Genomic DNA, 15,415 nt, shown 5'->3' on the forward strand with positions numbered 1-15,415 from the left:
TTAATGTCTTAAAAAATTATTTTAATCTCTTTTATTTTCAATTTATACCAAAAAAAATTTAATTTTAAAATTAAGTAGTGTCTATTTGTCTAATGTCTATTTTATAGATAGAATTATAGTCAATAAATAGTATAAGTATTGTGTGATTTTTAATAATTTATATTCTCATCACAATTTAATTTATTATAAAAGAATAAATTTTAAATATAATAATTCCGGGTTTATGGGTATTCGAATAGTTGGGTTCGGGTACCCGCATCGGGTATTAGGGTACCCGAATTCACATGCGGATCAGATATTGGATATGATATTTTTGAGATTTCGGGTTCAGGTACCCGAATTTTCGGGTTTGGGTACCCGAATTTACACCCCTAAACATGAGAATCAATAGTGCTTCCACACATTTATTCTTGTTAAACTCAAATCTCTAATTTATGGAGAGAAGGGTATCACCAACCCAAATCTAGCGGTGTGTACACGCTGCAGTCTAAATGTTTTTATAGTACTATTATTACCCATAATTCCATTTCCTATTCTTCAAAATTCACACTCAGTGGTCTATTAGTCATAGCCATTGTCCAATATATACAAAACAACAAAGTACGAGCAAGAGGGATGGAAGAGAACTCAATTTCAAACTAAGAAATTAATTTTCATATTAGATTCGTTTCAACGATCCAAAGTTTTCAACTTAGATTGTCGTCAAATACAAACCAAAAACGAAATCTGAGTGGAAAAGCAAGTACTAATTAATAATTTCAAATCATGATATTAATTCTCTTATAATCTCGCTATTCATTTAACGCACTCACTACCTTGAGTGATAAATTAAAAAAAAAGAACTTAATTAGGTGATTTTAAAAATGTAACAGTAATTTTTTGAAAATTTAAATATTAATCAATTTTTTTATTGAATTTTTCCCTAATCACGGTAAATAAGGAAAGAGAATGTTTCACAATTCACATCCAAGTCCATAAAATGAAAAAAAAAAAAAAACTCTTCTTTCTTTGACTTTTAATAATATTAACAAAATCATAATTATAAAGTGACGCCACATATTCAATGGTTGATAACGAATTCCAAACTAGATGGTTTATAAAAAATCTTTAGCATATTGATTATGTCCAAAAATATACCACAAGGGCAGATTAGTCATAAATAAAATTATAACATAACACGTTTAAATAAAATCAGCATTCAAATTTTTGGGACATGTATGTAAATTTGTGGAAATATATATCTAGCGTGTTTCATCAATTATTGGTCACAATTTGGTATTCACACTAAACTAAAATATTTAAACAACTGTGAAATTGGAAACGATCTCACGTGTATACTAATAATGTGCATGTATGAAGTAACCATATAAAAATAACAATAAAAATAGTATTTTTTTCACACTAATATAAATAAAGAGAAATCCCATTTTGTCTTTCTCCTCTGCAACTCGAGAAGGAAACGCCCTCAAAGAGAATACCAGATCCATCTCCCAGGCGAAGAAGGGCACAACAAATCGATTGTTGTACCCCTCTCGTCGCCGCGCCCGCCAAAGCCTACGGAATCTCAAGGCTGGGAGTTGGATCCAGATTTTCTACACCTCGAATTGAAGGTTTGTTTCGCATTTTTCCACAATTTGGATTGAAGCTATTGATGAATTTGTAGTTTCTTATTTTCTGAATTGATTAGCCTTATTCGTTGATTAGATTGTGCTTTATTAATTGAGAATCGTGATTTTGGGAAAGCTACTCAACAATCATCCGTGTTGCTAGCTGGAATTCGTTCAATTGCATTTCATTGCTTTGTGTTGCTAGCTATATGCCAACCACTGCAAAATAAGGATCGATTTTGCAATAATTTTATAATTCGATTGGTTCTTTGTGGAGTACAGCTAGTTTATGATGTTTTTATTCGGTTTGTGTTGTTTTTATTCGGTTTGTGTTGTAGGTTGTATGCCATGGAAAATATTGGATGGAAATAATAGGTGCTTGTTGTATTTCGTTTGATAAGTTTTTTTCTGATAGCGATGGGCATTAGTGGTAGGGTGGGAGCTAGCTGGTTTATGGACATCCTTGTTAAGAGATTTTACTAGGTATCTGAATTTGTAGACAAATAGTGGTGCACATTTCACCTAGGTAACTATCTTGTTAAAGTGGTTACCATCGAATTGGATGTTTTTCTTCTTTGTCTTGATGCTGGTTATGGCTATAAATGCTTATTCAGAAGTGTCTAAAGACATTCCTTTCCTGGCTCATGTTTAAATAGTTACTGATTTTGCTTGGACCAAATGCCATGTTGGAATATTCATGTGAAAAGGCCCCACCTTTTGGCCTGGAAAGGCTAAATTTTGTTATTTATGCCCTTTAGATATCATATTCTTAAGCTTTTATTGTACACACAATTACCTTTTAGAGAAATTTGGAGAAATCACATTGCTAATCTGTAATGTCCAAGGGATCAAGAGCCGAAAACATAGGTATTGTTTTTAAGGTCATATTTAATTTCAAAAGTTAAATACAACAACCTCCAAAGTAATTGCATAGTACATGTGGGTGATGCAATCCCTGTTTACTAGTCAACTCATCTGAATTTAATCTGTCACGACTAAGCTGCATTAGGTGTCTATATAATTATACTTGACTGTGTCTATTTGGGTACATCTGAAGCCTTGAGTACAAAATTTCATAGTGGCGTGTGCCTTAAAGCTATGATTTTCAAGAACTATGATATAAGATCATTGTTGTAATATTAGAATGAGGATTTTCACTTTTTATATCTAGGAATAATATGAATTTCTGCATAGTTTTGAAACAACTTTGTCTTACAATCAATATGTAGAAATTTTGACTTAGATCAATCACATCGATGCAGAAAATGAAGGACCAACGGCCCAAATCTTTGAAGCCTACCACAATCCATGGCTTTGCACAGTCTGGAGATATCAATGCATTCCAGAAGTTGCTTCAGAGCAACCCTTCTCTTCTCAATGATTGTAACCCTGTCGTAAGATCCATATTTCTCTTTCTTCCCCTCCCATTGTGTACTCAATGCCATCTTTCAATAGAATTATGCAAGAAAACATTTTTCATAGTCAGCCAAAGTAAATATTTAGTATCGTGCTAAAGTCTTTTAATTAATGTCATACAGATGGCACAGACACCCCTTCATGTTGCCGCTGGTTACAACAACATTGAGATCGTAAAACTTCTTCTCGGTTGGCGAGGGCCTGAGAAAGTGGAAATGGAGGCCAAGAATATGGTACAGAATAAGTTGTTTAATCTGCATTGCTTTTGTACTTTCTTAAAGAAACAAAACATTTTTGTTGACTCACTTATGCATCTTCTTCTTATGAATTGGGAAGTATGGAGAAACTCCATTGCATATGGCAGCAAAGAATGGGTGTAACGAAGCTGCAAGGTTGCTCCTTGCTCACGGTGCTACTGTTGAGGCCAAGGCAAATGTGAGTTTTGGCTTCTTAAGTTGTACTTTTCAACTTTTATTTTATCTTGTTTACTAATATCTTCTCACCTCATTTGTCCGATGTGTTTGGCAGAACGGTATGACTCCTTTACATCTTGCTGTCTGGCACTCGCTTCGAGCTGAGGATTGCTCAACTGTTAATACACTGCTAGAGTATAATGCCAATTGCAGTGCTGAAGATAATGTGCGATCTTGTTTTATTATGTCATTCTTATAATCTCTTTTGGATATTTCATTGCACTCTTTATCGTATCCTCTTGGTTGATGCTTACTATAAACACCATCAAATGCAGGAGGGAATGACTCCTCTAAATCATCTATCACAAGGACCAGGTAATGATAAATTGCGGGATCTTCTCCTCCGACATCTTGAAGAGCAGCGAAAACGAAGAGCCATTGAAGCATGCGACCAGACCAAAGACAAGATGGATGCACTCGAAAATGAATTGTCAAATATAGTGGGCCTAGATGCGCTGAAGCTACAACTACGGAAATGGGCAAAGGGAATGCTTTTGGATGAGAGGCGGCGAGCCCTTGGACTCAAAGTTGGGGCCAGAAGACCGCCTCATATGGCCTTTCTAGGAAATCCTGGAACGGGTACTGAACTACTGTCTTGAATTGCTCCTTACTTTTTGGATTAGTTAGTATGCAAAACTTGCATGTTCTGATATAATTTCCTAGAATTGATCTTTTTGATATTCTCTTACAGGTAAAACTATGGTAGCCCGAGTCCTAGGGAAACTGCTGCACATGGTGGGAATACTTCCGACAGATAAAGTAACAGAAGTGCAGAGAACAGATTTAGTTGGAGAATTTGTTGGGCATACAGGTCCAAAGACAAGAAGAAAGGTAAAACCTTCTACAATTTTTGTACTTTTTACGTGAAAACAATTAACCATTTCTAGTAAAATACTAACTCGGCACACTTGTACAGCTTCAAGAAGCCGAGGGTGGCATCCTCTTTGTAGATGAAGCATATCGCCTGATACCAATGCAAAAGTCAGATGATAAAGATTACGGATTAGAAGCATTGGAGGAGATCATGTCTGTCATGGACTCTGGAAAAGTAGTCGTCATATTTGCTGGGTACAGCGAACCCATGAAGCGCGTAATATCCTCAAACGAGGGCTTCTGCAGAAGGGTGACGAAATTTTTCCAATTCGACGACTTCAGCAGTGAAGATTTGGCCAATATTCTTCATCTTAAAATGAGCAACCAGGGTGAAAGCAGTCCTCTGTACGGATTTAAGTTGCATCCTTCATGCAGCGCAGAGGCCATCCAAGCAATGATCGAAAGAGAAACGAGTGAAAAACAGCGCAGAGAGATGAATGGAGGTCTGGTGGATCCAATGCTGGTAAATGCTAGAGAGAATCTTGATTTGAGGATTGATTTTGAATGCATAGACACAGATTCTTTGGTTACCATCACATTAGAAGATCTGACAATGGGGCTTCGGTTGCTAACGCGATGAGTGGCGAAAAGGTGGAGCTGTTCATTCTTTGTCTACTGTCACAGGTAGACCATACAAATATGTGTTTATCTTTTTGTAATTTTTGGTTTTCTTTTCATGAGTATTCACTCAAATATGTAATTCATCAGACAACGCTTATTGATGCATATTTTGTTGTATGTTACTGAGATTAATGGTTCATTGCAACTATTCGATTATGTATCTAAGAGGTCATTGTTTCAAGAAAACAGTCTTCTCTTGTTGAGTTAATTGAGTTTTATCTATGCGATGAACGATTGAAGTGATAATGAAGCGTGTTTTAGTTGGTAAGACGTTTCGTATCTAATTATCACGTCGACGATTCGAATTAATTAGAGGAGTTAATGTCTACCAACTCTTCTAAATCGAAAAAGGTAAATAAAAGTATGATTTGCATATTCTTGAAAACAAACATTCCTAGATCCTTAAACTTGAATCTAGTGTTCTTGTAAATCGAAGTTTGTCAACTTTTTATATCCATATTTGAACTACGCTGTCCAAAATCAGGTTGAATATTTTGTTAAAAATATGAACATTATAAAAAAAAAGGCATATATTTTAGAAAATCAACCCTCCTGAATTCATTTTTTTAAAAGGTTATCTAAGTGTCAAAAAAATCAACAAATCTTTTTATATCCATCTTTGAACTACGAAAATTGAATATATTTCTTAAAGAACAAATAATTTTTTTAAAAAAAGTTAATAAAAAATATGATTGCATATTCTTGAAAAACAACTCTCCAAAATCCATTATTTTTTATAGTAGTAAAATTGTAAAAAAAAAGTCCTCCTAAATCCTACTCCTTACTATATAAAATTGTAAAGCAGTAGTGTATTATTGCATATTCTTATTTTAGAAAAGAAGATAGTATTAAATTGTAAGATAAACAAGTCTCCTAAATCCAATATAAAAAATTGTAAAAAAATATAAAAAAATATATTTTTGCTGGCTATGGGGTTCGAACCCATGCGCACTTATGTGCAGAAGATCTTAAGTCTTCCCCTTAACCTCTCGGGCAAACCAGCTTGATGTTTCTATGTCAACACATTAATTATACATTAAAAGACTCATAATTGTATGAAATTTTGTGGCTTTAAATATAAGTACTATAACAAACTACAAGGCTTTTAGCTTTGTTCTTCTTCCTTTATTTGTGTAATAAACTCTACTGACCGAATATTTGAAGAGCTAACAGAGACTAGTTATTCACATAAACCCTTTACTTACACATCCATATTTAATTAAATACAATTAATCCATTCAAACAAACCACAACATTGATATATTAGAGTAAGAGATTGGAAACAACTAGCTAGTTTTAAGTTTCTTTCCACCATCCAATTCTTGCTGATCATCGCCTTCCCTCTGCACCACAAAAACAACTTCATATTAGTATTTAAAATTTAATAAAAAAATATAATCGAGAAGTTAAAATAAATAAGTAATGAGTGGAGTAGTTTAGAAAACTAGTAATAAACGTATATAAATTGTAATATTAGGCAATTAGAAATTTTTATATCATTTACACTTAAAATCGAATCATGAATATTATATTCTAATAAATAATCATCAGACTTAGAAAAAAATTACTCCGTCCCCCAAATATTGTCCCACTTTGACCGACACGAGTTTTAAGAAATGTAATAAAAAATGAGTTGAAAAAGTTAGTGGAATATGAGTCCTATTTTAATATATTAGTTTTATAATAAAATGTGCGTATGAATGAGTTAGTGGAATATGTGGTTCACTATCAACAATGGTAAAAAGTGAAATGGAATAAATTTTGTGGGACGGACGGAAATAGAAAATTGGGACAAACTTTCAGGGACAGAGGGATACGGAGTATATTTTTATTAGATATTTGCATGATTATCTTCAAATCAAGCAAAGAATCAGGAGTCAATTTATCGTATAATTTTCAAATCAAACAATTTACTACTCCATGTCCATGATATATAAGTAATATACAATTAATAATAAAATTTTATATTAATAAAATGACTTACATCCATGGTAAAAGTGACTCCAACTTGAATTTCACCACGATATGTTTTGTCACTCGCAACAACCCTATACTTTTGAATAGGCATTTCAGCCTTGCCTTCCTCCATTCCTATTTCCAACAACTCATTCACATAAACTCTGCAAATTCACAACTTTATTACTAATAATTAACATAGTATAATAAAGTAATTAATTGGAAAGGTGGGATTAAGAGGGTTAATTACGTGGCTTGGCCAAGGAAGTCATCTAGTGTGAAGTTGTCTTGGTCAATAATTTTGAGGATGAGTTTGTGTTGTTGTTTCCTCTTCTCTTCTTTAGACATGCCTTTCTTCAATTCCACCTTGAATTTAAATTTCTCATTCCACACTGCTTTCCTGCTGCCTTGCCCTACGATTTCACTTAATTAAACTCATTTCTCCAAAATAATTAATTAATACTCCTCATTTCATCACAAATATCTTGTATTTCTTAAATACAAAATAATTTTCTTAATTTACTAATCACAAAAGTAACGAGTTAGTTATGATATGACGTAAGGAGGTATGGAACTAAATTATTTGTCATGTGGTACACAATATAAATATTTCAATCCAATATATTTTGCATTATAATTATAAAAAAATCTACGTATTTTCATATATCCATTAGAGCTAATGGTTGAAAACTTAACAGTTTGATCAAATTTTTGATGCATTTGCAACTTTAAAAATCAGCGAAAAATCATAAAGTTTAGATTTCTTTCGCAACTCTCACGGCCAAAAAATTAGTTCGCATGCGTTTAACATATTATTCTGGCATTTTCTTTACGAATAGGCGATATCGTTTAACTCACTGGTGGTGATGTCCGGTTGATCAAAATGTCACATGGATTGAACATAATTTCAATTATTTATAAAGTTGCAAACCAAACTATTGAACAAAATTTCAATTATTTTTATGGCAATTTGCCCATTTCATTATTAGTAGTGATGCTAATATTTAAATGATTAAATATACTTACCCTTGAGACAGACACAGAATCTGAGGAGAGATTTGGAAATTTTACTTCGTCCGGTTGTGCTCTTCTGCTCTTGATTATTGTAGTGAATCTCAACGTATGGATCCACCCTACCTGCACCACTAACTTAATTAATAATAAACATATTAATTTAAAAAGTGGTTATTATTATATCGAGTAACTAATTAAGTAGAATTAGTAATGAACTCAATATTTAAATAATGAAGTAAAAAAAGTCTCGATGAAGTAAATCACAATCAGAGTAGAGCAGGTATTCATGAGTTGTCATTTTACTAAATTGAAAATAATAACAGTTGTAATCAACTACATATCCACCAAAATCGGGTCGACAGATTCCACCGCTAGTCTCAAAGATAGATAGACTTTCATTGAATTCGGGCTCTAAAGTTATCGCTAACTTAACGGTGCAGTAGTTCAGACAGGTCACTTGATGACCGTCACACCATCTTTATCTTCTTTAATGTTGCAACCTAACAAGTTTCGTTTTTCGAATCCCCTCCTCGCAAATTTAAGTCACAAGTAAAATAACAAGTATAAATTGGAAAATGAGCTTACACAACTACGTATACGCATTTGTCAAAGCAATTAACCCTATTTCCCAATATAGATCTGTTTATTCAAACTAGGTCCCTATCAAATAAAGAACACAATGAATCATACATATATTAATTAATTGAAAGAAAAAAAAAATAGATATTTTGTTGGACGACGAAGGAGATGATACTACTGCGTTTTGCATATATATTAAATAAAAATTTAACAAATAAAACAGTATAAATAACTGCACAAATTAATAACCAACTGTTTTATAGATAGAGAAATGCTTCATAAGAAAAACACACATACAAAAAGATAAATTGGTTAAAAATACCGAAGAATTCAGTGTTTTGGAGATTTTTTGCGCCGACCACCGTCACCTCCATTGTTCCTCTCATCATCATCTCTCTCTTTATATAATGTGTGTGTTTTTGAATGTGTGATTCTTGGAAAACTAGAAGAGAATGTATGGTTCACAATAAAGGTGTATATATATATATATGTATATATTAAGAGAGGTTCTACTAAATGAAGACAAACGTGCCACATGTCTTTTTCGTTTTCTTCCTAACCAAGTTCATGTTTATGAAGTTAAATACTAATGACTAAAATCCAAAATTGATATTCTATATTTGCCAAAATAATATTTGGCCGTGTACATTTAGTACTGTTACTAGCTTCTAATTTTAAACAATAAGGTGGTGTTCGGTTTTTCTAGATAAAATAATACTAAAATACAACACATGATTGAGTTGTGAGATTATTTTAGTCGTAGAAGGTTAGCTACGACTAATTATCCATGATTATCCATCTATGATTGAATTGTGGGATTGAGTCTCATGAACCAAACACATTACATATTTAATCCGAGATACAATCTTGCAAACCGAACACCCCATAGGAGTATGTTTTAGATTACTCCTTATTTAACGATTTTATAAAAAATTGACGATCAGTTATATTTTGACAGAGTTAAATACTCCCTCGTCCCACTTTAGGAGTCACAGTCACTTTTCTGCATTCATTTTATAAAAATGATACTAATAAATAGTTAAAGTGGAGAAATGGTAAAGTAAGAGAGATAATAATGTTGAGAAGTTTTATAAAACAAGTGCAGAAAAATGACTGGGACTCCTAAAGTGAGACGATGGGTGTATCATTCTAATTAATCATTTTAACCTAATTAATCAATATTTAAAATTGAATAAAATGTTTTATTTACAACAAAAAATATTAAATAAAAAGAAATTCTCTTTAATTTTTCAACTAAAGTTTCAAATTGGTTATGTACGTTGTTAGTCTTGATTAGCCTTAATTGGTCATATGCATTAACATCGTCTTTTACATTTATAAGCCAAAAATTGAATTGAGTAAATGCTTTTTAAATTGAAGAAATATAAGTTGACAATACGCATTCCATCTTATTAAAGCATTAAATAAGTTGACAAGTTTTTTCAATCGATCCACTTGAAAAGGCAAGATTATTGTACTACATAGCAATAAGTTTATTACTACGTCCTCTTCATCTTCAATGAGGTCATAATCACTTTAAACAAATTAGATCAAAATAAAGATTGCCCTCAAAAGTGAGGGTCGTTGTGGAGGTGTAGCTGACAATAAATGACGGATAAAGAATAAAAATTGCTGTGCAGTGGGATCGACAACCTCAAATGACAAATTTAATCGATCGAGAGTGAGATCGTTCAACCATCCTCACGCCACAAGGTGTCAAGGCTCCATCATTGAGAAGTACTATGATTATAGAAAATAAATTAAAGATATTAGGAAATAGAACAATAATTTTAAAAGAAATGGAGTAGTAACAATTTGAGATTGCGTATCTTTCCATTGGAAGTGCCGGACAGCAAAGCCCATGGCAGGTATTGTATTTGTCTGTGTCTTTATTTGTAGGCTTACATAATAGTACTCCACATTTTATTTAAAAGTATTCATATACATTTAAAATATTCATACCTAATATTTTTTTTCCAAGTGTGCTTTATATATACTCGTCCTTTTTTTCTGACTGTGGTTTATATATACTCGTCCGTCCATAAATAAATGCCTTAGTTTACGGATTTTGAATATATAAAAAAAGAAAATAGCTGAAAAACTTAATTGAATATAAAACTCTATTTTTATTATATATTATTATATTTTTATGATAAAAAAAAAGTGATTGGAATATGCTGTGAGGTCCATTTATGTGATTTTATGATTTAGAGGCTATTTTAGAGGAAAATGAGGTTATTCAATGGGATAAATAAATTCAATGTAAAGCATAAGTACATATATAAATATTTTCGAAAGTGCAAGCATCATATATAAAATATATTCGCATAATTAATAATCTCATTAATATACGAGCACATGCGTCGAGTTTGGTTAATGTAATAAATCCAACTCATTCCATTCGAATATGAGGTGCCATTGCACTTAAACCAATTAGATCTTTAAATTTCACAGGTCAGCAAATAATTCTACCAAATCCACATAGAACATTAACCTAATTAATATTATTGTTTTACTAATTATATTATTAGTATGTGTATATGAAAAATACGTCATCTATAAAAAAAATAGAACTACTAGTATTGCTTTTAAATGTTGGTCCATTAATTGAAATTAGGCTCTTTCGATTTATTGTTATATCTAATTATAAGGTGTGTCTTATTTTTAGCTTATACTAATAATATTTTAATTATTTTTTCTTTATATTTTTCTTATTTAATTATTTTTGCATTACAATTATGTGGATGGAAGTAGTATTTATTTAATCATTCCACCTAATGCAGCGAAGAGAAACGTCATGTCCAACTAAACACCTTTAATTAATTTAATTAACGAATTAATTATCTAATAAACACGTTAGTTAGCTGCATGCGTAAGTTAATAGTAATAGACTAATCCCGGGAATTTATATTTTGGATTTACGTTTTATTTTGTTAAAAGAGAAGTCGACTTGACCATACAATAAATTCACAAAGTTAGTAGGGATTTTTTTTTTCGTGAAATGTAATTAGTACTATTTAATATTTGTAGAAAGTAGAAACATGAATTTGGATCCATCGTCATTTGCATTTTGGATTACTTTTTATTACGGAATTAGGGCCTTTGGTGCTGTATGACCGTCAATTAAGCGATACACTCAACTTTTATTTTGCTTTATTTTTTGCAGTTTCGAATTAATTATTTAGGATAAAGAATAGTTGTATGATAGAAGTAATAGTTAATAATATAGATATGCATAGCACTGATAGTTTTTTATACGACACGATAATTCAACACAAAATTAATAAGTTTGGGTGAAGTCTTATTGAATTTGTATCCTTATTGGGCCGACCCAATAAGAACATGATGATTTCGGATTGGGTTTGGGTTATCCTGATATAAGAAATAAAATTATATTTTAATTATTTTTATTAATTAAAAAAATTAAACTTTAATTTTATTATTTTAACTTAAATCGTGATACAATTTTAATCATGTTATAACAAGTTTTAATTGGGTAATTTTTTAGTGTAATATCAAATTTAAAACGTTTTTTTACATATACATATCCACATAGAATATAAAAATAATAATTATGAATTTTAATATTAAATTATTTGAGAGATAAATGATTTCAATATTATTAGTTAAATATAGATAAATAGTACAAAGAAAACGTAGAAGAGAGAGAACATAGGGTGAATCATATTATTTGGAATGAAAATGATAATTTTTGTCAACAAATCATAAAAAAACAAGATTATTGACTATTAATTATGGATTGAGTAGTAATTTTAATTTTTAAATATATAAAGAGTAAACGTGACGATTATTTTGGAGAGGTTTAGTAGTTTAATCATGATAAATGATTTTAAGTTTTACGATTTTGAAACTAGTACAGTTGGGCTCCAAACAAGTAGTAAATTATTTGGTTGAAAATGGGCTCATTACAAATAATATTTGGGCTCATGAAAGTTATATGTATGCCTTTTTTTGAGTTATTGGCCTTTTAAACGGTAGGACAAAATGATATAAAAAAAAAGCCGAAGTATTTCAAATAATTTCACTTTAATAGCCCTTCCATTTTGGTCAAATATAAGGTAGTGTTTAGACTTTAGAGATAATGACTTACTTATATTCATGGGAATAGAAATTTAAATTTCAAATTACAAAAATTAAATGCAATTGTAGGTATATGTGGATACCCATAAATAATACTGACCATATTACACAAACGGTAGCATGAAAAATTTATTAAATATTACCAAAAACAAATTATTAATTATTGCCTTTTAAATTTCATTTTTACCTAATCTATCTCCAAATTATTTAAGGAAGTGTAAATGTGAACTCACTTTATATTTCGCAAAAGTGAATGCTACAAAAGCATAATATTCTTGCTTTCTGAGAATATTTGGGGATTTGAAGACTTTTATACAAATCAACACTAAGTTGCTTTACAAAGGTATTGGTTGATTTCAATGGGAATGTTGTGTTATTTTATGTTTATTTAAATCATATCTCAGATTATATATGTGGTTTGTAGATCTAATTTTGGTTATTCAGAAGATTTAAAGTCTACAAGTCTCACAAATGTTGAATTATTAATGTTTATTATGATCTGTTTTTTGTGTGGTAATTATTTGTTGAATTGTTGGTCCTATTTGATGAGATGATAAATCCGGATTTTAAATTTTAGGTAGATCCAGTGTTGCTTACTTACTAGTTTTCAAGTCTAATAATTTTTGAGAATGTTCATTTTGATTATTAAGTAGATCTGAAGTCTATTAGTCTGAAGCATATTAATGTTTATTATTTAGTGGAGTAGTTTTGCAGTGTAATAGTAATATTGAGCATGTTAATTTATTAATGTTTATATTTTGTTGTTGTGTAGTAATCCAATGAACTATTATCGTTTCTTTATGAGATCTATAGATTCATATATTAATTTTATTAACGTTTATTATGTTTCGACGTTGTCGTGTAGCGAGTTGATGAATTTTGTCGCTTTTTTGATACGTGTTTAGTATAATAAGTTTGTGTCTATTCCAAAAGTGTAAGACGTGTCAAGAACGGCGTAGCTTCAATTAATACTTCATATTTATGATATTTAATCTACACATATATGCTTGATTAATTTCAACAATCAAAAGAAGTAATATAGATAATTAATGTTGATGTTGTATGATTTCCTGAAAGGTTCTCACTATTTTCTAAAATTTAGTTTTTGTTTTTAAATTTAAAATAAAGTGAAGTTATTGTTTAGCATCTGATGTCAATTCATGATGAGATTGTAGATGCAGATTTTCATTTTTAGGTAGATCCAATATTGTTTTATTTAGTAGTTTTGAAGTGTAAATATTGAGCATGTTAATTAATTAATGTTCTATATTCTGTTATCGTGTAGTAATTTGATGAATTACTGCCGCTTCTTGATGAGATCTATAGATGCACAATTTAATTTATTAATGTTTATTTCGTTTCGGTGTTGTCGCGTAGTGAAATGATTAATTTTGTCGCTTTTTGATGCACATGTTGATCAATTTAATAAGTTCGTATCTAATCTAAGAGTGTAAGGCGCGAGTGTTAAGAACGGTGTAGCTTCAATAAATACTTCGTATTTATGATATTTAATCCGCACATATAAATTTGATAATTTTCAACAATCAAAAGGAGACATGTATTTTATTTGAAGATGGATTATATTAATGTAGATATTAATTGTTAATGTTGTATGATTTCCTTTTCTCACAATTTTTACAAAATTAGTTTTTGTTTTTAAATTTAAAATAAAATGAAGTTTTTTTTTTTTTTTTTTTTTTTTTTTTAATCTAGTTCATATTATACATATGTTTTGTATTTTTCTCACATTGGTCATGGCTTAGAATTTGAATCTTGCGTTTAACATTTTATAAATTTTTTTTGTGTATATATAGTACTCTCAGAAAGAATGGAGAAAGGATCATCTTCACAATATGTCTCTGCTGAAAGAGAACCAAGATACAGGTAACTAATAACAAAACTATAAGTTAATAATTAGACTCAATTTTCAATTATGTGTATAATATTTATAAACATAGTATTATTCATACGTTTAAGAGCACTCCCAATGGCGACGGCGAAAATCCGGCGATTTTTCGCTGGATATCGCCGACTTATCGCCGGCCATTGGGAGGAGTTCGGCGATTTTTCGGCGAAAATCCTACCGATTTTACGCCAAGCGGCGTTTTAACGCCGGGCTATCGCCGGATCATCGCCGGCCACTGTGGGGAGCTGTTCGGCGATTTTTCGGCGATGATCAATTTTTTTTTTTTTTTTTTTCCTCAACGGTCATATTCTAATTTCCACCCCTATAAATATTTCATCCTCTTCCTCCATTCATCACCCACAAACTTCATTCACACAAATTTTCAATCTTTTTTCTCTCCATCTTTATTAAATGAGTTCTGATTCATCGTCTCGTGCTCAGTCCGACGAGGAAATATCACATTCTTCTTCCGAAGAAGAGGTACCTCCGCTCCCACCGGATGGGATGTAGCGGGTTTCGCCAACAACCCAATCAACAACTATATCTCCCGCTGCATACAAAGCGAGATCGCTCGAATGTAGTAGCCACCCCCCAACGGCCAATCCGCCGGCGGCGCCGATACATCCCTCGCAACCACACTGGTGCGCACGATCGGTTGTTCGCCGATTGATTTCGTGGAGGAACCACGTTATCCGGCGAGATGTATTTCGTCGCCGATTCAACTTGATTGATGCGCCGCTCCCTGCTTGCAGCGCATTGTGTCACCCGTTGTCCCGCGCGTTACCCCGAGTCCCGGCTCCGGCGAGGCGCAGCAGGGAAGCCCGGACTATCGCCCCTACAGAAATGCATTGTTGCCATCCAGCAGTTGG

At 31.7% G+C, this 15,415-nt stretch overlaps 2 protein-coding genes and 1 non-coding gene across 4 annotated transcripts; 1 reads left to right on the forward strand and 2 right to left on the reverse strand.

Moving 5' to 3' along the window:
* The first annotated feature begins 1,430 nt into the window (after positions 1-1,430).
* LOC125202509 (protein CfxQ homolog) lies at positions 1,431-5,146 on the forward strand. Of its 2 annotated transcripts, XM_048100915.1 has the most exons (8): positions 1,431-1,610; positions 2,870-3,001; positions 3,146-3,256; positions 3,360-3,458; positions 3,552-3,662; positions 3,772-4,075; positions 4,188-4,327; positions 4,413-5,146. In XM_048100915.1, exons 2-8 carry the CDS (start codon positions 2,873-2,875, stop codon positions 4,947-4,949), a joined length of 1,431 nt encoding a protein of 476 aa, XP_047956872.1. In that variant the 5' UTR covers positions 1,431-1,610; positions 2,870-2,872; the 3' UTR covers positions 4,950-5,146. The 2 variants fall into 2 exon arrangements, with proteins under 2 accessions (XP_047956872.1, XP_047956871.1); XM_048100914.1 differs by lacking the exon at positions 1,431-1,610 and having other exon boundaries at positions 2,864-3,001.
* Positions 5,147-5,911: 765 nt separating this feature from the next.
* TRNAL-UAA lies at positions 5,912-5,993 on the reverse strand. The gene has a single exon. It is a non-coding gene; the product is annotated as a tRNA-Leu (tRNA).
* Positions 5,994-6,170: 177 nt separating this feature from the next.
* On the reverse strand, positions 6,171-8,998 carry LOC125201986 (elicitor-responsive protein 1-like). The gene is made up of 5 exons (XM_048100296.1): positions 8,862-8,998; positions 7,973-8,083; positions 7,197-7,359; positions 6,975-7,110; positions 6,171-6,333 (listed from the first exon to the last, which is right to left on the reverse strand). Exons 1-5 carry the CDS (start codon positions 8,929-8,931, stop codon positions 6,277-6,279), a joined length of 537 nt encoding a protein of 178 aa, XP_047956253.1. The 5' UTR covers positions 8,932-8,998; the 3' UTR covers positions 6,171-6,276.
* Between the last annotated feature and the right edge of the window lie 6,417 nt (positions 8,999-15,415).

The sequence above is a fragment of the Salvia hispanica genome, chromosome 1, assembly GCF_023119035.1.
Source record: "Salvia hispanica cultivar TCC Black 2014 chromosome 1, UniMelb_Shisp_WGS_1.0, whole genome shotgun sequence".
Lineage (NCBI taxonomy): Eukaryota > Viridiplantae > Streptophyta > Magnoliopsida > Lamiales > Lamiaceae > Salvia > Salvia hispanica.

Excerpts from the sequence above, each read along its gene's own strand:
- LOC125202509 (XM_048100914.1), top strand. The coding sequence starts at position 2,864 with ATGCAGAAAATGAAGGACCAACGGCCCAAATCTTTGAAGCCTACCACA. Across the intron at positions 3,002-3,145 it reads TCAATGATTGTAACCCTGTC|ATGGCACAGACACCCCTTCA; the intron begins GTAAGATCCATA and ends AATGTCATACAG. Across the intron at positions 3,663-3,771 it reads ATTGCAGTGCTGAAGATAAT|GAGGGAATGACTCCTCTAAA; the intron begins GTGCGATCTTGT and ends CATCAAATGCAG.
- LOC125201986 (XM_048100296.1), bottom strand. The coding sequence starts at position 8,931 with ATGATGATGAGAGGAACAATGGAGGTGACGGTGGTCGGCGCAAAAAAT. Across the intron at positions 7,111-7,196 it reads GACTTCCTTGGCCAAGCCAC|AGTTTATGTGAATGAGTTGT; the intron begins GTAATTAACCCT and ends GTGAATTTGCAG. Across the intron at positions 6,334-6,974 it reads GAGTCACTTTTACCATGGAT|AGGGAAGGCGATGATCAGCA; the intron begins GTAAGTCATTTT and ends TTTGTGGTGCAG.